The 23189-nt window shown below is 41.9% G+C and overlaps 1 protein-coding gene across 1 annotated transcript in view; it reads left to right on the forward strand.

Moving 5' to 3' along the window:
- The window catches only part of LOC115011247 (rap1 GTPase-activating protein 1-like), a 37692-nt gene that overhangs the window by 2012 nt on the left and 12491 nt on the right, over nucleotides 1-23189 (forward strand). Inside the window, 7 exon segments of the mRNA XM_029436319.1 lie at nucleotides 6371-6406; nucleotides 16885-16978; nucleotides 20604-20639; nucleotides 21723-21770; nucleotides 22253-22291; nucleotides 22426-22617; nucleotides 22970-23073. Coding sequence (XP_029292179.1) covers nucleotides 6371-6406; nucleotides 16885-16978; nucleotides 20604-20639; nucleotides 21723-21770; nucleotides 22253-22291; nucleotides 22426-22617; nucleotides 22970-23073 — 549 coding nt within the window.

Genomic DNA, 23189 nt, shown 5'->3' on the forward strand with positions numbered 1-23189 from the left:
TGTGTTTGGGGTTTTTGTTTCACTTTGGGTAGATTATGGCACTTCCCTTTTTTTTTTCTGAATTCTGTCATTTGGCAGCAGAAATGTTCCCAAGTCAAAAGGGACCATGCTATTGCAACACTGAGCTTTCATATCTTTTTTAGTTCCTATCCTTTTGATCTGCTCTTACATGCCGGTGTGCATGTTTCTGTCTGTAGTCTGCTCTGTAGCTCACAGTGACTGTCTCCTCATGAACTATTAAATCAAGAAACAAACACTGTCTTTAAGTTTAAATAGGTAACATTGGAGAAGCCAGCAAGAGTAAGCTAGATTTTTAAAATCATCCAGCCCAGTGTTGCTAACTCTTTTACAGTAAAAGTAGCTAGTAGCATTAGCTCTAAAAGTTGCTAAATCTAGCGAGAAAGTCGCCATGCTAACAACACTGACAGCCCGTCTCTTCAGGCCTCCCTCCAAAGCTACTCCCCCCAAATGATCATTAAGAACGTAACATATCTTAATGAATGTAAACAACCAACATGGCTATTGTTAGTACTCACAGCTGTCAAGCTAGCAGCTTGTGGAAGAGTCCGGTGACGCACAATGAGTGCACGTGCAGAGTGCTCGCAGGTAGAGAGGCAGGTTGGTCGTCAAATTGGACGGACTTATTACCGTCCCATGAGAGACACAGATGTAAAGAGTATTTCAGCAAATATCACACAAATAAATGTTTCTAAAATACATCACCCTCCCTAGCTTACGTGAGCCGAATGCTCTCTTAGTAACCTCATGTTCAGGGAACATTAACAATGATGCTGTATGTTGTAGCGTCACATAGAAACACTGGATGTGAATCCTGTGCAAAAACAACAACGTGGAACAGTTTCCCACGGTTAAACCGGGTCATATTAAAAAGGCAAACATGTTACGGTTTTACTTTGTTCATTTTAACCTAAAAAAAACAAAACAAACTTTAAAAAAATATATTATCTAGTCTCTACATCCACACATACATTTTGATTTTAAAATGAAAACAATCTCCGTACACACACGCATTTGAATGCCATTAAATTGAATGTCAGTGAAGATCTCCGTCCATACAAACAAGAAAGGAACTCAAGCTTAGATAAATAGATCTTCCTCCGTCTTAACCACTCACACTTTCAAACAGAGTCAAATTTAGTCGAAAAAACCCCCAGAAGGCTTATTGTGATGTATATTGTACCGCGGCAAAACAAGAAGGCAACAGCGAGAGAGAGTCTTTTTGTTTGAGAGAACAAATGTTTGCATGACAAAAGATGATTAGGCCTCAAGGCAGGGCTACTTGAGAACAGGAGGCCACTCAAGTACCTTTCCAAGGGCAGTGGCAAAACAAACAGGAGACATAGAGCAACCAGAGTGCTCTTCATTGCCGACTCAGTCAGTCCACCATTCACATTCACAATGGGAAGCCATCCACGGAGAAGAATAGGCGTGGGAGTTCTTTTTAATGCTAGCAGTGATACCAATTGCTACCAAACATTTATTTAGATATTATAGTTTTGTATAAGTCCCTCTGTGCCCCCGTGCTTCCAGATTGGCCTGCTCTAAACAGGTCTGTTGCTGCAGTCATGTCAGACAATTTCACTGCAACTTAATTCTTCTTGTCGCAGTAAAAACAGTCAAAAGTTCTGATCGCAAAATGTTTGAGTGATTTTGGTTCGGTGGACGTGATAGATATTGCCGTGTCTACCAGCAGTCAGCATAGCTGTGGTACCACCGTGTGTGTGTGTGTGTTTTCATATACACTGTATCCTACTGTACCGTCGCTAAATGAGGACATTCAACCACTTTACGCTCATTTTTCGGTCAATGGACTCATTCAGTCACGTTGGGCGGAGATACAGTATACACTCTAGATCTAGTCATGTGGCTTTTTGACAATGCCTCCTATTACTACATTACATATACATGTAGAGTATTCTATATAAATGTATTGTTCAGCATTGTTCCAGGCTTTGTTTGCCTCTCTGTGTATCTATTTTGGACAGTATCCAGTTCCTATCCGGAAGAATAGTGAATGGCAGATATTAGAATATGTGTTAACTAAAGGTGTTAATGTGAGACGGAGCTTATTCAGAATAAACTGAATAGACTAACAAACTGTATTCATGCAGGCATCCCCCTTGTCTTGTTTTTGCTGAGTAAATGTCGATCTGTTTTTTTGTTCCACCACTTTACCCCAGACCGAAATATCTCAGCAACTATTTGATGGATTGTCATGAAATGTTGCACAGACATTCATGGTCCCCAGAGGATGAATCCTACTGACATTGGTGACCCTCTGTCTTTTCCTATAGCACCACAAGCAGGTTGACATTTTTTGGCTTTTAGTGAAATATCTTGACAACTGTTGGATGGATTGCCATGACATTTTATGCACACACCTATTGACCCTCAAGATGAATTATAATTACTTTGGTGATTCTGTAACTCTTCATCCGGTGCCAGCTCTAGGTCACATTTGCAGTTTGTGCAGTATTTTGGCTTATGACCAATATTCTGTTGCTAATATGCTAATAAGCTAATGTTAGCATGCTAAATTAAGATGGTGAATGTTAAACATTTTACCTACTAAACATCAGAATGTTAACATTTTGTGAAATACTGGAACACCAAAGGGTTGTGAGGATGTGCTGATCACTGGAAGCAGACACAGAAAAGTGTTGCACACTCTCTTCAAGATCAACAACCAGTGTTTGCATTGTAAACATGTTATTGTAGAATGCTAACGTTGACCGAGGTGTGGTTTAAATGCTATAATAACGCTATAATGGTTGTTTTCCCTGCTGTATCAAAGGTGCGTTCTTGATCGGATTGGACGACAGGTATCCTACGTGACCTTTTCTCTCCTGTTTTAGAGTATTAAGCCCAAAACTGGACTTCAGTCAGCATGCTCTGAACCCGTGCTGAGTGAACTGGGTGTAACGCTCAACCAACATCTTTGTAGCCGTAGGGAAGAGGAATCATTTCTGTGTAAATCGGGTCGACTGGGATCATGTTTTGAGCAATAGTTTCACATACTTTGGTGTTGTACCTTTTCTTCCTTGTGAATATTAACGTCAAAGGGTTATTTTACACTTTTTCAGTGTTTGTTTTCCACTGAAAAGACATAATCCAGGACGAAGGTTTGACAAACAGCGAGCATCTGAAAAGTGAAATAGCGAAAGGCTGTATTGAATGGATTATGTGATCTTTCACGTATATACCTTTTTGAGATAGTTTGGTTTAGAGATGTGTTTGTTTGAGTCCCTCCTTATATTTCAGATACAACATGTTATTGCAGCAGATTTGGTCGCTGAACAACAAACTTGTTTGCTTTAAGATGGATTTCCTCCGGTTTGACTCCTCAGCCCTGTCTGGTGACCTACTTGCCATGAGCAGTGTTGCTGACTTCATACATACCGCAGGCCTTTGCTAATTCCTGAAGTGAAGAAAATGTTAAAAAGTTTTAACAGGGAAGAAATTAAGAATTTTGGAGTTGCGCTTAAAGTCAGATTAAGTTGAATTAACTAATTGTCACGGCTGCTGACACGGTGATGGCCTCGAGTTTCTCGGACTCGCCTTAAGCCTCCTTATCCCTGTTTTTCCCTTAGAAACCAGCTCTTGGTTGATACCTAGCTGAGAGCGTAGAAGAAGCATAGAAGAAAAACTTTTGGCCAGTATTTGGCTACTACCTTCTGAGCTGTAATCTCTTTACTGTGCCATGCGTTCCTGGTTCTTCTTGTCTTTCTTGAAATAGAAACTAAACTACACAAAGATTTGAATGTGCAAACATGAGCCAACAAATACCTTAACGCAGGCAAATGTGCTATAGCATACCTTTCTCCACTCCAACCGTCGTTCTCTCTGCGAGGGACAGAATAATGTTTGTTTTGCTGATAAGGCTGCAATTTATTCTGCGTCTCGCTGCTTCTTCTCTGATCGGTGCACTGTCCTGCTCAGTCTAGGTTTGCTTTCTGTCTTACGTCATTCAGGAATGAGTTAAGTTTGGTTTTGATGGGGGAAAGTTGTAATTGAATTATTGTTGGGTGTATAACATTGTAATTATTATTCTCACAATGTTCAGATACATTGTTGAATGTAAACTGACTGATGGGAAGAAGCTTATCCTGTAGCCTCTACAGTTAGTAGATGTCCTAAACATTGCATGTGTATGTCGGCACATGTTTTAGCAGGAATAGAGAAGAGCCTCTTTATTTCATAATCTGAGACAAATGTATCTTCATCTATATTGATATGAGGTTTCAGCTCTAGGGGATCATGCTCTGCTTTGTAGCTAAGGGTATATTTTATTGCAAATTTCCTGTATTAGTTTTGGTATTTCAGTTTGGAGCCTTTATCCAATAATCTCGGAACGCCCTGCTTGATTTCATTTGATGGGAATTCCATGAAATCTGAGAATGGGTGAGCAGCACAGGATGAGGTTTAGAAAATGTTATTTCTAGTGATGTGGTGTTTATGAAAACAGCTTTCGGCTCCTCACACTCAGCTTCGCAAGAGCAGAGCCGACAGCCCATAAATAAGTATGCTGGCTCTCTCCCAAGGACCAGTATGCATTCCACTTAAGATGGAGCTCTGATTTATCTGCACACCGTGTCTGTTAGACTGAAATCAGCACTGGTGGTAGATTTGCGATAGAACAGCAGTGTCAGTATATGTCACACTGGAGACCCGGGCGACGTCCTACTGTAACAACAGAAGTCCGTTGATTTGGGCCTGCTTCCTCTCACTAACAGTTTACTAAGATTGAGGAAGCTTTAAGCTTTCATTTATCTTTTGAGGATATCTCACAATGAAAGAAGAAGTGCAAAGTCCTAAAGTTACCTCTTTTCTTGCAAACAATAGAAAATATTTGTTCGTTTTTGTGTCATTTTCGCCTTTATTTGACAGATGACAGTGTTGAAATAGGGTGTGAGTGAGAGAGAGAGAGAGAGAGAAAGGGGGGGGATGTGACAAGCAACAAAGGTCTCATGGCCAGACTTAAACCCATGACGTCGCGTTGACAATTGAATGAAATGTCATCAACTATTGGATGGATTGTCATTCAATATTGCACAGACATTCATGTGAACCAGAATGATAAACATGATACCTGTTAACATCAGCCAGTTGGCAGCATGTCACGTAGCTTGCAGCCTCACACAGCTACAGGCATGCCTGTAGGTTCTTAACTTTTACCCTTATTTTTGATACTGCACTTCTCTTTCCGGGATTGGTTGCTTGGTCCTTCGGGTGTTGCCGTGTCATGCAAACTAATCATGTCCAGGGAAAGATGAGTAAGAGCTTAAGGGATGAAGCAGAACATACAGTCATGGGATGTGGGGTCAACAGCAAGGGGAGAAAAACAATGTAAAATCAACCGTACAGCTTGGGGGAGTATTTGTGTTTTGGGCTTTTTGGTGGTGTATCATTCTGAGAATTTAAAAAGGTCAAGCTGGGGCACCTGGAGGTAGCTGCAGGACCCCCAAGAGACATACCAAACATTCCCTTTTCTCTGTGTCACCACCACCAGCTATCACAAGAGACCGTCTCACAGCCACGAGTCATTCCCTGGGACATGCAACAGTTATCAGTATTAAATATCCACTTCCATCCCAGGAGACGTTATAGTGTGTGTTTATGATTGTGATGCTTTGCGATTAGAAGCAGAGAAAACATATATGGTTCTTTGTGTCAGGTTGTTAAAACTCTTTTCCTTTTTTAAATGATAAATGTGTTTCTGCTTGGTGAGCAGAGGGAAAGCCTAGTTCTTCATTAAGAACACTTGTCAGACACGAGGTTTCCCCCTGCACACACAGTGCCATCTATTGGCAGAAACAGTACTTTGCATCCTAAAGCTAAAGAGTTTCCAACGCTGCATCATCTGGTTATTGTTTACAGTGGTTACTGCTCAAATCTGTTTATCCAGGGTGACTTAAGGACATATGACTAGTTTATCCTTGACTCACAGCGAGTAATGAGATTCATTTTGTGATTTCAAACCAGGACAAAACTCATTTTGTCTCGAGAAACACCAAGCTAGTAATCATCCTTTCATCCTCAGAGATGGCTCTCAGTTCAGTGGACTTCCTGTAAGTGGAACGGATGGTCCATTACCCCTCTGTACTTTCCACGCTTAAATTCGCTAAGTTAAACTTATGCATCCAGACGAGAGCATGGAAACTGTTACTGTTAGTGTAGGATTCTGCTGTCTGCCACCTGGTGCTAATGTATTCTAATTTCATGTGTCGCTAAGTAGAAGTTTTTGGGGAGTTATAAGTACAGCTGACTTCCTCACCTTGTTGTTTTCATAGATTCACAGATTAACACTTAGTACTGTTTATAACAGATGTATCTTTCTTTTTTTTAATAGAGTGGACAAGACATTCTCCAAGGCCAGAAGCTTATGGTGAGTTTATTGCTGGTTTTTTTTGTCAATAAACGTGGTAAATTATGACAACACGGTGAGACAGTTGCATGAAAACCAAAAGTGCAGGCTGTTTGTAACTTTACGGTGAACAACACCAGAATTCCTAAAGTCATTGGACGATATAACGGGCTGTAAAGAAACCAGAGGGTCTGCAATCGTTTGGGAGACAAGTATCATATTTAGTTTGAATGTAAGAATAAAAGCATAATAAATGATGGAGGAAGCCGAAGCATTATCTCAACCGTCCATCTACTTTTAAATTAATTTAGTTATAACAATCAGTTATTTGTGAACTGGATGCCTTTTGTTCTGTTCGGTCCTGAGCCACATAAATAAATGAAATGAACTATGACAATATGTTACAAAGTCACAAAATCAGTTTTTCATTTTGATAAACAAACACAGCGGATTACAATTCTTAAAGCTCTCTGCAGTGGTGTTCGATGTCACTCGCCCAGACCGGCCTTGTGTGAATCAGTCCACCGAGTAGAGTGAAAGTAGGATGGATGAGGTGGTGAAAGGTAGAGCAGCCGGGCAGCCGTGGAGAAACAGACACCCAGTCCGTGCTGCTCTCTCTGCAGTGCTGGCAAGGTTGGATAGTGCTGTGAGTGGCACGTAGAGGCAGGCAGGGAGCTGAGCATGCCACTGCAGATAGACCACTCCATTCCTGAATGCTTCAGGTGTGGTGACACGAGTGTTCTGGCCCTAAACCCTGTCTGTCTGACTGCAGCAGGTTAAACAGTGCCTGCCGCAGTATCATCACTCCTTCCCTCTGGAATACAGATGCAGGAGGATCTCTCTCACCAGGCCTGCATTACTCAGCAGTGGCTGGGCTTGTTTGCAGAGACTGCAGTCTGGCCGTCGGGCAAACACTGCATCAGACTATACCAGAACAACTGCACCTCACGGTGAAAACAGAAGAAGAGGAGAGAGAGAGAAAGAGCACTGGAGAATCTCAAAGAGGATACAAAACAGCACAGGAGATAAAATAATTGTGGGCGTGACGAGGAGGAAGAAGGACAAAGGAAGTGGATGAGATGACATGACAGGAAGAGAAAGAAGAGAGCAGTTTTGATGTTCTCACCAAATACATTTAGAGTTCAGCAGTGTGACACTTGGTCCTGACAGCCTTGTTACTTTGTCACAGTCACGCGTGTCTTCAAAGCAAGGAGGAATTCAACAATCATTGCTGAAGGAATTTGGAGGATCTTTCCCACTGTGTTCAGAGAATAGGATTTAATTACATTACATAATCATCTGTGTTCATACCCAGCACGGGTTTCTAACAGCAATACCTGCGGTGCTTTTAGAAAGGATTCTTCACGCCGTCACAACCTCAGGACAAAGGTTAGATTTCAAAAGTAAAACTGTGTGTTGGACAGGATGTGACTGGAAATTAGAGCAGCGAGCTAAATCTTCCGACGGCAAAACTGTTAACACTGCAACCCAGCAACATGCCGTGCTCACCTTTCCGAATTGGAAGGCCAAGAAAATTCTGGTGAGTTTCTTTTTAACCTGCCTGAAGATAGTTTGGATGATAACCGCATGCCTCCTCAATCAAATGCTTCATAAGAATGTAAAGTATCTGCCTGATGCATGCATTCGTGCACTATAACAACACTCAAGACATGATTAATGAACCTGTTTGTTCCTTACAAAAGGCAACAATGTACGAAGGATTATCTGTATCAAACTTCAAAGTGGTATTTCTTTGCGTAGACCAGATAACATTAAAATAGCAATATAAAAAAGTGAGCATTTTCTAGATGGATAAAAAGCTGATTTTGGTGACACACCCCACGAGAGCCCTAAAGTTAAGTTCTGATTCAAAGACGACGCCACAGTTTCTTTCCTGCTGCCTCGGGCTAAGTCCCAGAGAGTTGAATGTTTTCCATTTTCTCTCTCTATAACTAAAATGTCAGTTTTGTCCTATATTATTCAGTTAATAGCTAATCTGTTACATGTACTTTAATGTCAGGAAGTGCTCGTTTTTTTATTATCAACTACTCTTGTAGTTGATTGAATATTAAATGACCATCTTCCATCTGGTCATACACAATAAACACTGGCACTGTTTCCCTATCCGGGGGGGAGGCCTTTAATTGGTTGTAATCCTGCCTTGCTAAGCTCCCCTGATGGGAGGAAATGGGAGAGGAGGGTTAGTGTGGATAATGGCAATACTGAGATGTTTTATAAGAGCCTCTCTCTTAGATCAGGCAGGATATCAGCCTTTGCTTTTAAATGTAGTATTAAACAAAAAAACATGTTTTTTCTAATCCATCAACATATAAATTGTGCAGCAAGGACTTAAAAAGATCCCCCTCCTCTCAAAAGGGTGTTTTGTTTTTACTTCTCTTGGATGTTTGAGCTTCCCTCTGCAGAGTTTGACACTCGAAGGCTTGTTTCACCTTTATCTGCTGAAGGAGTAAAGTACCTGCAGATCCAAGTTGAGCTTGTTGTGTGCAGTAGTTGCTCATGCATGGACTCTGTCAGATGTCAGTGTATTTTCATATTTAAAACTTGTCTGGAGGGGCTCTCAGTACGGCAGTGTTTGATCGCTGTGTTGGTTGCGCTGCCCTCTAGTGGTAAAAGGTTGAGAACATAGTGCAGGTGCAGTCTGCAATATTTTAATGATCAATTGATCGTCAAGTCGGATAAACTTCAGAAACTCAAGATACTTTTCGTCATGTTTTGACAGGGACAAAGTGTGTGTGTGTGTGTGTGTAAGTGATCAAATATATATTTTACTCCATGTGTTATGGCGTTCCTAAAACAGTCTATTTTAACTCTGCTGAATGACCTTGCTATTTATTCCAAATTGTGTGATGCAGTGCGTCTTTCTATTTTTATGATGCTTTCTAGTCCTATTTCATCCTTTTGTGTCCTGTTCCTTTCCATAAACACTTAAAAGGTGTCACAGCCACTGCACACACTCCTCTGTTTGTGTTCAGTGATTTCCCATGACATGTCACTCTGCATCATCCTCTTGCCTCTCTCCTCTTGCACATGCGCCCACCGCTGCACCGTGAAGCCGGGCCGTGTGTCAATTTGCTTGTGCACGCTCATCTGTGCGTGTCAAGCTGAGTTGTCTGGAAGAGCGGACATAGTGGAAGAAGCAAACTGTCATCCCAGATCAGCCTAGACTGTCTCTGCTGGAGTCTCCTGCTGTCTGACCAAATATAGCACCAAAGTGACAAGCTCGCCACTGGTTGTACCCCTCTCAATAATCCAAATCCTAACATGTCATTCACCATCCAACATCAGCACAAGCTGTCTTAAAGAAAACATAAAGCGACGATGACAGCAGGCTGTTGAAGGTTGAGCGGAGTGCCAGGCAACTTTGACGGGACATTTCCCTTTCACTTTATCTGATTCTTGAAGCTTTTCGGAGGCGAAGTTGTCAGCTTGTTTAAAGTCTTTGCCTTCTGACAGGGCTTCAGGTGTCGAAGAGGCAGCCAGAGTCTTTATGCATTGTATTTGTGGAGGGGTATATCCACGAGTGAACATTTGAGGACGTGTGTATCCCTTACGGGGCATGTTTATTGACACCTGTCATGCTGAGGATGGTGTGATAAGCCAGCGAGGAAGAAGACGACTTTCTATTCCCCGCTTTCCTCCTGACTTTTGTCTCCCATGGGATCGTGCATGATCTTATTATAGTGATGTACGCTTCATAGATTAAACTGCATGAGGTTTAATATCCCTGAATACACTAGTGTCTCCAATATCAAACACAAAAGAGCAAAAAAAGATAATCCCGCGGTGACCCCCTGTTGTTGAAAAGGCACATCTGGGGACTGTGATTTCCCCAGGGGGCGTGATTCCAAGGAAATCTGGACAGTGACATGGTGAGAGATAAGCAAGCTATTGAAATGGAGACCTATTGGTAGAGTGAATATGCTTTATTCAGAACCACCTGCTGTACCTGGCCTTTTGCATACTGAATATGGCCAGATGTCAGGGGACGTGTGAGCTCAAGGGAACCCATCAAGGAGTCTCCTCACGCATCAGATCCCACAAATATTTTATTATTTACAATTCCAATAACGAATGTGCTCAAACCTTCAAGTTAAAACTGATGGCGTGTTCTAATGTCTTGATAAGATCTAGCGAGTAGGATTTGCATATCTGACTGTTTGTATAAAAGGACTTTTAGAGGTACAGTTCCCTGGGGAACAAACAGCTTCTCAGACTTATCTGCTTTTTGAATTTTGTCCAATATTTGCTTTTCTCTGATTGTGGCAGCGGTGACTTTTACAGCTATCGGACAAAAAGGCCCACAAGGTTTTGCATTTTCCCAAACAGATTGGGGAATGTCCTGGAGTCAATGTTTTGTTACTTCCTTCTCACACACCAAATAACATTCCTAAATAAAGCAGAGTCAGAAGATCACATTGCGTTACACACATTACATATTACATAAAGTATATTCATGTAGCAAACAAAATACAACTTTGTTTTTGAGTGGAAATCATGTTTTCATGTGGAAAGATTGCCTTTGAGGCTCATAGTGAAGCCACACACACACACAAGACAAGTAAACTCCTACAGTATAAGAGCACTGCTCAGATGAATGGCTTCACACCAGAGACATTCATCCTTCCATTTATTTGAGTGCTTCCAGTCAGTCTGGGGGGGGTGGGGGGCGGAAGATGACCCTGAAAATAGGGCAGTTCCAGACTCTATTTGTGTGGTAATTCATTGCACATAGGCTCCCTGTCTCGGCTGTTGAAGGACGGCGAGGCAGCAGGTGTTGCTACTTCATGGCGAATTGTAAAAAAAATGTAACGGGGAGGTTGGTTCCTGATATCTAAGCTCTTCAGTGTCATAGCCGTAATTTATGATGACACGGGGGAAACAAGATCACTGAGCAGCTCAGCTGAAAGCGTTGATGTCTGACCTCTGAAGTACAGTTACAAGCTTGCTTGTTAAATGATTTGTGTTTGGGGATTGTCGACAGTGCGTAGAAATTAATTGAGGTCAATCCTGAGTAGGTTCTGTAGGTGGACGTTGACTAGGAGGCGAGGTATTAGGGGGATATTACTTAGACAGAGACTGACAAATATCCATTTTAATTTTTGTTTGTTTGGTGAAATGTCTCCACAGCTTTTGTACGGATAGCTTGCTGACAAGTAGAACTAAGATGGGGAACGTGGTAAACATTATAATCATCAGTAAGTTAGCTTTGTGGTACATCCTCACAGAGCTGCTAACATTTTAATCGAGGTTTCATTTGTTGACGTCTTATCCCCTTTGCACATGTGTCAGTGTTGTTGTCTGCCAGAAGCTGAACCAGAATCTTATCCAGGAGAAACCTGCAATGACAAACTCCCAAGATCCCACGCTACGTCTTTTTAAAAAATTGTTTTGATTGAGGGACCCTTCGTGGAAGAAAACGACATATTGTGCGTTTAAGAAAAACAAGATTAGAGACTTGTTTAACTAGCATGGACACTATTTACTGTATTTACTGTTTACTTTCTGCCTCTGTTGACTCCACCTGAGAGGATCTACTGGGAGAAAAAGAGGTCAACGTCATCGAGGACATGCTTACCTTTCATACCTGCTTTACGGGCCCCCTAATGTTGTAGCCCAATTACCCGGTTCAAAACAAGACATTGAAAAACAATTTCTGCATGATTATTAAAGCGGTAACAATCACAGTCACAGTGGGGGTTAGTCGTACTGCAGAGAAACCATGGTGGGGATGTAAAGTTTCTACAGAAGTTAGGAAGCAGTTGGCACTCCTACTTTGCCTTGCAAACCAACCATGGGCTTGATTAACACAGGGGATTTGTTTAAGAGCAGCTGGAGGCGGGTTTTAAATCCAGGAACAGCAGGAGAACCCTCACACCTCCTACATCCAACATTTTGCTGCAGGAACAATGAGAATATTTGATTGACTTAAGTCTTCTGTCACAGACTGTAACATATAAAGGAATATAAAATAATAATGTGACTCGTTTATCATGATTTACCGTGGGATTTCTTTCATTTCAAACGAAGTGAAACGGGCACAGTGAAGATTGAAAAGCATGAAATACTTTTATCTATGAATAAATCAAGTTGGAAGTGAAGACAGGAAACTCTGCTAGAACGATGCATTCATGTACAGCCATTCGATACCACGCGGATTCAGTGCTGTTTTTTTTTAGCTGACTCCGAGCTGTGTGCAGCCCCCCCAACCCCACCCCCAAGCGGACCCCTCCTCCCCCCTGAGGTCGACCACCGCTAATTAAATCTTAACCTGTGGGAGACGCTCAATGGTTATGCATTAATAACCATTCATTCATATTTCAGAACAGCAGCCATCCTGCCTGCTGGTGACCTCTGACATGTTGCTGGCGTATCATGTGTCTGTGATTGGACTCCTAAAACTTTAACTGCCCTTCGGGGTCACTGGCTGGTCACACACACCCTCCCACACACCACACCCTCACTCCTAATCCTTATTTCATTATTGTGTTATTATAGAATCCAGCTACTTTAGCCAGTATGTGAGCTTTCGTCTTATATCTAACTCATCCTGCTTGAGAGATGAAAATGAGAGAGGAGGAGTTGGGAAATATCTGGAGAGCAGCAATTCTCAGAGGATAAGGCGAGGGGAGTGACCACAGGACATTTCAGTGTCTGAAAAAAGGACACTGGAGCAGGGAGGATACTCTCAATTTAAAATCAAATATCTTCCTTCACAGGAGATCCAAATCAAGCTTGACATAACTCAGTATTTCCTTCTTGTTCTGCTGTTACTTATTATTTTGTCAGCACAAGTGTTGAGTCCTCAGTGAGGCACAACGCCAGTCTAAACGCTTGTGGCTTTGATTTGATAGGAACTAGCTGCATTGATCCGTGTTAAAACATCACAGCACACAAAGTCTGCCTGCTCTTATCTGAAAATGTGTTTTTATACATAAGCACTATTGACATTCCTTTTCTAACCACACACTCCCCGGTCCCGAGCTGTACCCAGATAAAACTTGACCCGCATATGTAACATCTGCAGTCTTTGCTCAAGGATTTAAAGGACAGATAAAGAGAGATTATTGTCCCACTACAGCAGGATGTCTCTACAAATGACGGCGATTCTGGACAATATTAAAGTTTTATCTAAAATGATTTAATACAGTTTTTTTTTGTTACCAGTAAGCTTTGGAAAGTGAGAGGATTATTTGTTTTGTTTATCACAATACACAGCTCCTAATGGGGCACAGTATAAGGACTGTGCTGTAATCCCTTGTTATCTCTTCATGTCTGACACATACAGCACACACACACACACACACACACACACACACACACACTTTAGTTTTAGAAGCTGGACAGATGAGTTGACAGTATTGCTGCACAGAACATTGTTTAGCGGTGGTATTGGTGTCATTAGTCACATCTGCTGAGCGCTGCGGACGGTAGCTTAGTGGAGGAAATGCACATGTTCACTGGGGATTGACTGAAACTCATTACAGTAATTAAAAACCTTTCCTCTCACACTTTCTCATCCTGCACAATGAGCACCAATGAGACTGCAATGCCTGCTCACCTGTGGGAGTTTTATGTTGGACACAATCTCCTTGTTCACGTCATATCCTAATGAACATGAATTTGAATGTGGGTGTTGTTTTTTGCTTTACGTTTGGCTGATGTGGTTGCCACAGCAACAGCCCTATCTGGCTCGTGAGGCAGTGTATGGGATTGAATTGGGATACCCTAATCAGCCCCGCTCTCCGTTCCCTTTCCGAGCGGCAGACTTTAGTTGTCCCCTATATGAATGATGAGGGGGGGGGGGAGGGTCTCCCTCTTTGAAGGGGGAAAGGACTCGTGGTGGTGTTGGGGGTGGGTGTGAGTGTGAGTGTTAAAGTACGGGATTTTTGGACCACATCATGCGTGTGTGAGCTCAAGAGCAGACAAAGAGGGTGGAGATGGAGGAAGTGACAACTAAAGAGCGCATATGTGTGTAAGAGACTGAGTGGGAGGAGGGAGAGTGAGGGAGGAGAATCAGTGGCAGAGAGGATGCTCACTGGGAGTGTGCAACACTAAAGAGCTGAGAGTGAGGCCAGCAGGTGAACGACTGATGGAAAGCGAGTGCAAGGGAGCTGACTGAAGCTGCAGAGAGAGAGAGAGAGAGAGAAGAGTACAAGAAGAGAGAGGAGATAACTGTAAAAGAGAGGGAGGGAGAAGGAGCTTAACTAGAGGAGAAGCATAGACAGTGAGTCATCTGCCAGAGTGCTGGTCACTGTCCGGACTTCCCAGGGAGCGCCCAGCTGCCACTGTGTGAGTAAGTTTGCTGCTCCGCTCCTCGCAGGACATCAGGTTGTCCAGATTACTCGCTGTGACTTGTTCACATGGCTGATTTCTGTGTTGCACCGCTAACCAGCTGGGCTGTGTTATGTAATTTGTTTTGGTGTTGGGATGAAGCCGTGGCTTAGTGATGCAAACTGATCCGCAGCAGGGCTTACGTGGTAACGCCGCGCAGAACAGGCAGACGTATGTGAACAGGCAGTATGTAATGTGTGCGGCACAACATGCTTGTGAGGAAGGATGAGTTTGAAATGGACTGGGCGGGACATTTCTTCTGTCACTTGTTGTTTTGATGTGTGTTTTGATGAGTGGAATATAGATTGTATATCTTGTGACTAATGTTTGTGAGGCTGTAGTTGCAGAACACACTACGACTTGCATGCAAACAAGTACTCTTTTTAAAAATACATATATTTTTTAACCAACTGTTAGAAATGAATGCATTTTCTTTCGCCTAAATGCATATGTGTGTACGTATATGTGTATGTGTGTGTGTGTGTGTGTGCTGCATCCATCTATTGTGCATCAGCTCTAATTAAGAGTTGAGGGCAGCTGATGCCCGATCGTATCCTGTTCTCCCACGGGAGAGCTGCTGCCTGCTGCTGGAGCTTCTTGCTTCTTTCATGTTTATTGAGCCTCCTGCAAAAAGGTTAATATTCATAATTGTTCCTTCTTTTTTTTATTTGGGTGATGCAGGACTTTCCTTGATTGTTTAATAGCAGTCTTTGCTATGTGTTAATGATTCAGGCTCTCTGTTTCTTTACCTGCATTTGATTGTGAGTGTTCTGTGAATGTGTGTGAATAGATCTCTGTCACTGTCTCTGTCCCTCTTGAGCAGCTTCTTATCTACGACACAGCTCCATACGTTCCCTCATGTAACTGATTACTGTGTGACAGCCGCACTATCTCCTTGGAAAAATATCATTTTGAGGTCAAGAGCATTTTGTCTCATTGAGTTTAGGGATGCACAATATGGATTTGATTTCCAGCGGATACAAATAACCAATAATGAACTACTTCTCATGAATGAAAAGATAACTGATGATTTAACGTTTTTGTGTGTTTTTTTAAAGTGTGTTGTTGATGCACACTTGAGAGAAAGATGTCGGCTCAGATGTCGTGAGCAAAGATGGATGACTTAATATTCAATAACTCTGACCTGACCAACATGTAACTGACATCCCTGTTGTTAACACACAAACAAAGAACACTTCTGACTCTTCAAATAACGTTGGAGTGTGTAGATGTTGCACTAAATTATTGTCTATAATTTCATTATCGGACTAAGACTTAAAAATATATATTTCCTATTCATTTCTTGTAGACACAGAGATATGATACACGCTTCATCGTGGCTTCTGTAGCCTTCATGAGCCTTTCAGGTCCACTTTCATACCGATCGAAAACTTTGTTTGTGTTTGAAATAGATTGAATAAATCAAACAAATTAAAAGCCAGCTGTCGGTGTCAATAGGGAACATATCAGCGTGGGTATTGATCAGGGATCCCGTGGGGATAAAGCCGCCCTGGGAGCGATGATATTAAGTTTAGAGCCAAAGAAGCGTGACAGTATTGCCTGGTTTTGTATTAACAGTGTGCTCCTCTCCTGGGTTTGAGAAGAGAGATGCTCTGTTTGAATAAATGAAACTCTGGGTATCGTGTCCCTCGATCCCTTAAGTGTTTGCGAATAGCAGTTATGCACTAAAAGAAATGAAGCACCTACACAGAGGAATATGATGTGATATCTTCAGGGAATGAAATCTTATATTTACTTTTTGTGTGTCAGACATGATTTGTGTAGGCTCGTAGACAGTTAGACGCGTCTATAGCATCTACAGGTTATTCCCTATGAGAGAATAAAGGCCGGGAGTTAAAGGATGCGGTTCTTGAATTGATTTCTAGAGGCCTTGATTTAATTTGCATCTTAAATTAGAGCTCTGAAAATGTTAACCAAGTCAGATGTTACCGCTGGAAGTGCTTCACATTCAACGGATCAGTAACAGAGAAGATCATTTATTGAAACATCCTAATTTTAACAACACATTAGCCTCAGTCTCTATACAAATGTATTCTGTTGCTAAATGACATCAGTGTGTTGTCCTCTTGATTTAAACTGAGTGACCTTTTCTGACTGAATCTTCTCTTGCATGTGTCTCATTGTAGGAAACAAGATGGGAGTGACCCCCGCATTTCTGCATCACTAGAGCCCCAGCTGTTCCAGCCTACACTCCCATACACCACCTCCCCATTCCACAAGGTAGGCGGAGAACTGGGAGGGAGGGGGTTGCACTTTGAACCCCTGACCTTATCTGATGGACCTCTGTGTGACCCTTCTCTCTGTGATCTCTGTCTGCTCATCTTGTCTCTACACCTGTCTCTTCCCTGGATACACTTGTTCTCTCTGTAATCACTCCGACTCTCAGCTTGCAGCTTTGATTTTTTTTTTTTTTTTTACTTCTTTTGTTTAACTTCTGTAATGGGAGTGCGCAGAGCTTCGTGCGTGGGATGATTACGTTGGCCTGATTCAATTAATACGAATCTATTTTTAGCGGGGAAATTGTCAGCTTGATAATGAGAAGTTCTCAATCCAAGCCGAACAAGTCTAATTCCATCAAAGCAAACAAAATACAGCCTGTCTGACTACTTCTTTTAAATCGAAAGACAAACTCCTTTGCCTCCATGGAGGGAGTGTCACAGATTTGGTAATATTTAATCAGTCTTTGTGTGGGGTTCAATTATTATCTAGTTGTGCTCATGCCTTCACCAGCACTGAGCAAGCAAGAGTTAAAAATAATACATTTTTGCAGGCTTTTTATGATGGTAAGCCAAAATGTGCTGATTTCTGCTCTTCCTTAGTTTATTTATTTATTATTCAGCTTAGCTTGATCTGTTTTTCTTCCTCATATGAGGAAATAATTTGTGTGATCGTAGATGCAGAATGTAAAAACGGCCGAACGTGAGGAAATCATTTCAATAAGTGTATTCAGATTGTCACAGTAACTATCCTATCCATCTTGCCGTCAGAATATTCCTGCTCCCCTTTTGGTACGTCTTATCACTCGAAAAAAGAAAAAAAGAAAAAGCGACTGATGTGAAAAACCTGCCGGGGATATTTTGGGAACTTAGAAAGTGAACAAAGCTGAGCTTGGTGGTGATTAAAAGAGGATACAATCTCCCTCACGTCAGACTGTTTTCACAAGGTCCCTCACTCTTTTGGAGGGGGCTTAACGTTTCTCACATTCTGACTTGATCTGAGTGGAGCAGCGGGAGTGGGAAGAGAAAGGGATTAAAGGAGAATTTGGAGGTTGGGTTGTTTAAAAGTCACTCCTGATCCCTGCAGCACACACCATCTGTAGGTGCTGCACACTTACAAGTTACAATTAGTCAGACATGAAGAGAGGATTTTGTTTTTGTAACTTCTGTGTCTACAGATTGCCTAACATGGAAGCCAAATAGAGCTAAACTAACAGCGCTGATGACGCTATTTCAAACTTGGCTCGTCGTATTTCCCTCATTTGTCTTCACATACTGGAGGAGAAACCGAGCAGCTTTGCTATTGGTCATACACTCAAGAGAAAATGAGCATATTGGATGAGGATATTGAGGGACAGCAGAGTAAGGTGATGTGTTGTAGTGTAATAAGGGCTTAGTGGGGCAGAGTATCACTTTAATAAGATCTCTGCCAAAACTGGGTCAATCTGCAATTAACCCAAGTACTAAATTTAAGTACAATTCTAAGACACTTATACTTTACTTGAGTATTTTGGAAGCCAATATTGTACTTATTACACTTACTCGTAATACTCTTACTAGATTCAGATGCTTACGCAATGCTTTCGAATGCAGAGATATGATGCATATTACTTGAGTATTTTACAACTGTGGTATTGCTATTTTAACTTAAGTAAAAGATCTCAGTGTCTCTACGGTCATCATAATAATGTCTGAGCGATATTACACACAAAAACACATTTTCAGAGTTAGTTTCTCTGCTTAAATGGGACGTCTTGCTGCGTATCTCCACTTTGTATCCACTGCAGTGTGCGTGTTTATTTAGATCCAACCGAAGACTCTCCTTCACTCTATCCACCTCCTTCATTTCTACATTGTCAACACCCATTGTATACGTTTGTGAGACTGGTATAGTGGGACTGCTGTGAACGGGACATTGTTTAAGGACGTGGCTACGAGAGTAGAAGAGAGGCTACCTTTCCGACCACCTGTCACCCTAAAGCGAGATAGTGTTCGTGATAAAGACAGAACTGGACGATATGTGTTTTGGATTTGTTCCAGCAAAGCTGTACAGTCATAAAGAAGGCTCAGCTGAGGACAAGACACCTAGTGTCAGAGGATTACTGCTTTAAACTTCAAGCAGCAGCAGTTTCCTTTTGTATGCAACCATGCAAGACATACACCTGCTGATAATGTTGTATGTTTGAGCACACACTGGGAGGGCCTGTGGATCTTGTCTTGAACTTGGACTGATCCAACTCTTTGTCAGTCGTGGTTACAGTCAGCAGGGATGCAGTCAGAGAGGGGCTTTAATCCAAACCTGTTGGAGTCTATGCACGTCATTTGAAGCTGCAGGTGTGAGGAAAGTTAAGAATGGCTAACAGCCAAGACGACCACTTCAATGCTCCAGCGGTGACAATGGCACGCTGGACGAAACCCAGCCATGTAAGTAGCTTTACTTAAGAAACAAGCCGGATGGAAACATCACTGGATGGTAAACTATAGAAGGAGCTTCTCAAAAATTGAAGATTGAAGTTGCAAAAGTTTGCAAAACCTGTTGTTTGGACGTTTGTTGGGGAACATTTCTATTATCAGATGGTTTCTTTTGACAAATTACAAGATTTTGTCAGACATACCCGTGCTTTATTTGGGCTGTATGTCTTGACGGCGAATGTAGTTGTTATTTAAGCCAAAAGAAAAGCTCCTCTTGTTCTAATCTCTGGTTAATGTTGTTGGTTCTGGATTTATTTACTTTCAGGGTTTGTGGCAGACTATTGTTTGCACATGGTGGAGGACTTTACGCATACTCACACTGAAAGCTAAGGTTGCTCTGTACACAAACTCTTTGACTCTGTCAGGCTTTACTGGCTGAACATTTCCGCCTTCACCTGATTACTCCAGACCGACGTTTCCATTGACTCACTATTCTTAAGGACTGTACGCAAACAGCTGAGGTTGGGATCTAAAGAAGTAGGCAGGTGTTTAGCGTGGAAAAGCCTGTGGCTGTGTAATGTGTGAACCACAAGGGAGAAGCATGCTGCAACCAGGTAATTCAACTAAATATAAGTAAAGGGACAAACGTTTTCCTGAATGACAAGTTCAATATTTGACAGAATGTTTTTAGACATAATGTTCTGTTTGGGGTCCTGGAGAAAACTTAACTGTTGTATCACTTTAGCATTACTTACTGTACTTGAATGTAAATTACTGATAAACGTGAACTTGAATATATGTTTCCACTACAAAGAAATGTCACATTACTTGTGTTTGAGGTCTCAGAGATCCCCAGCTACTTAAATACAGAGTGTTTTCATGTTCTCCATATGTGTGATTAGTGTCGAGTCTTTTTGGATTCCTGTCTTTGGGGTTTTATAACTTGTTCATGAAGTCGAACATGGAGTTAGACCTCACTGGGGTCTAATTAACCCCAAGTAGGTATAACATACAACACATTTCCTTGTGAGTAATCACAATAATACATGAAATATGTCCTTATTTGGTGAAAAAACAATGCTTCATGCCATCTTCATGAAATGTTCCAATCAAAGCGAAGGGTTACCACTTCATTATTTTGTCTACATATTATCTTGAACTCTAGCAATCGGACTCAAAACTCAACTCAACATTTCATCTCACTCTCCTCTCTGCAGACCCCAGATTTATTTGCAATGCTTGAAAAGATGCAGGTAAGATGAGACGTTGATCTTCGTACTTTATCTCGGCTTCTAGCTGCACTCGCAAAGCAACTAACCAGTGAGTGCGTCTCTTCCTAATCCTGCAGTACTCTGGCCTTCTCCTCGGCTACAATACTTGTGTGAATTCTGTACATGAGAAGGCTATTGAGTCTGGTGCTTTCAGAGGGGATTTGTCGGAGCATTATATGTGTTTCTCAGCTGTTAACATTCTGGCTGACAGCGCTGTAAGCTTATCATCTCACCTTTTTAAGAACTGTCTTGTGGTTTCTGACGGCTGTGAAAGGACGTTTGTTTTAATATTGCGATAAAGAGAGTATTTAAACTCGTCCATCTTTTTTGTGCACGTGTAGGAATTAGTGCATCAGTACAAATTGGTCATTGTTGTCAAAATATGTTAAATTAAGTGCAGCCATGATAGCGTTTAGTGGCCACAACATCTTTCACGTCGGGTAGTGTCGGAGGGTGTGTGTGTGATGCAGCACTGTGTCTTTTCCACAATCAGACGATATATCGATGTGATGTATCGTCTTCTGTGACGCCGGTCGTCATAACAGCCCTGATTTAGTATCACTGCATCTTTTTTCTCTCTTTCACCCACATATATATATACACGTCAGGTCCAGTGGGTGTTTCAGTGTAGGAGCATCACTTAGCTCAGCATCTTTTTTAATCCACGGGGTCTTATTACCACACTTCCTCTGTGTGCTAACAGACGTTTCAGCCCCTCCCAAAAGCCTGCTCTTTAGCATCCTTTAAATGTCTTTCGTGGTCTGCTCTTTGTGTGTGAAATGGCTTTCTGTATCTTTCCATCTGTCCCTCTCTGACTTTGCTTGGTTTGCCTGCTGCATATCTCCTGGGAAAACTGTGTTATGTAATGTAATGTTTATCATTTTCTCTTAGTTTGTTTGTTGTGTTCTTTTAGGACATGATTATGTAAATTGTTTTGTACGTCTAATCAACGACCAGTGTTTGAATTTAGAGATTTGTGTACTGAATGCAGAACCAGCCGCTGTGTTGATGACTGAGCGTGACCCTTTTCTCTCTCTGGCTTCCTTATCTCACCCTCTCTTGTAGGGCAACAGGATGGATGAGCAGAGATGCACCTTTCCTCCCCCTCTCAAGGTACGACTCTCCGTGTAGAGACGGGATATTATTCACATGATGCGGTCATTGTCTCACGACTGCTCCGCCATATCTTTCTCTGCCAGACAGGCTGATTACTTCAGCACACAGTAGCACTGTATTATTCATAATGCAGTGCAATGCTCTCAAGTCTTGCCATCATTGTTTTACCAACACAGTTAGTTAGGATTCAGAATCATACATCGTCTGATGCTCTGCTCTGCAGACAGAAATGGTGAAATCTTTAGCGACAAAAACATTTGACAGGATAATGTAATACAATATTTATTTTAAACCACCAATGTGCCAAATAATGGGAATTAAGCAATGCATTGATCTCTATGTAGTTGCACAACTGATTTTCATTGCATAACAGTTATGCAATTACTCTGAATCAGTGTCCTTTGGGATTATAGAGTTGGACGTGTGTGGTTATTTTTATTTTTTGATGAGGAAACAAAGCTTTTCTCTCTTTCTTTCAGACTGAGGAGGACTACATCCCATACCCAAGTGTCCATGAGGTAGGATGATGATGTGATGCAGGTGTAGTGCTTGTGTATCACTTAAATACATTTGTGTCCTGAAATGACTTTCGCATTTACACCCGTCTGTTTCTCAACTCTCTTGTTATTTTTGACTTTTTCTTTTGTGGCAGGTGTTGGGCAGAAAAAGCCCCTTTCCTCTCATCCTGCTGCCACAGTTTGGGGGTTACTGGATTGAAGGGACTAACCATGAGATGAGTGACACGGTAGAAACAGAACCGCCGCAGCCTCTGTCCCCAAACACCCGCACCAAGCTGGAATGCAACACAACAGCCATGATCTACCGGAAACACTTCCTGGGCAAGGTCAGCCACTTTGTCAGCCTCATTATATCTCATAGAATATTTCACAATCAATTTCACTTCTTGCTTATTGTAGTAATGAAATGAATGAGCAATAAGCCAATCCCAGTGGAATAAACCACTATCAGCGACCAGCCTCGCCGCACCTCGTACACTGCTGCTGATGAAGATGCATTAGGCTTCACCACCTGTTCTCACACACACATAATATGAACAAATGTGATCTGCCTGTAGTCGAGTAACAGAAGAAAAGCTGCTCTGATTGGAAGTATATGTGTGATGATAGGAGCGCATGTGCGTGTGTATGTCTGTTATGACAGATACTAATGGCCGTATCCTTGTACTGTGCCCTCAGGAGCACTTTAATTACTATTCAGTGGACAGTGCCCTTGGACATCTGGTGTTCTCTGTAAAGTACGATGTGATTGGTGACCAGGAACATCTCCGTCTAATGCTCAGGTAATGCTCATTATGCGTACACGGGTGGAGTATAACGTCGCTTAATTTACAGAGGACAATCTTTAATCTTTAAATCTGTTTGCTGCACATCCGCGTCTGAAGTAATGAACGTGTTG

Source organism: Cottoperca gobio, chromosome 7, assembly GCF_900634415.1.
Source record: "Cottoperca gobio chromosome 7, fCotGob3.1, whole genome shotgun sequence".
Lineage (NCBI taxonomy): Eukaryota > Metazoa > Chordata > Actinopteri > Perciformes > Bovichtidae > Cottoperca > Cottoperca gobio.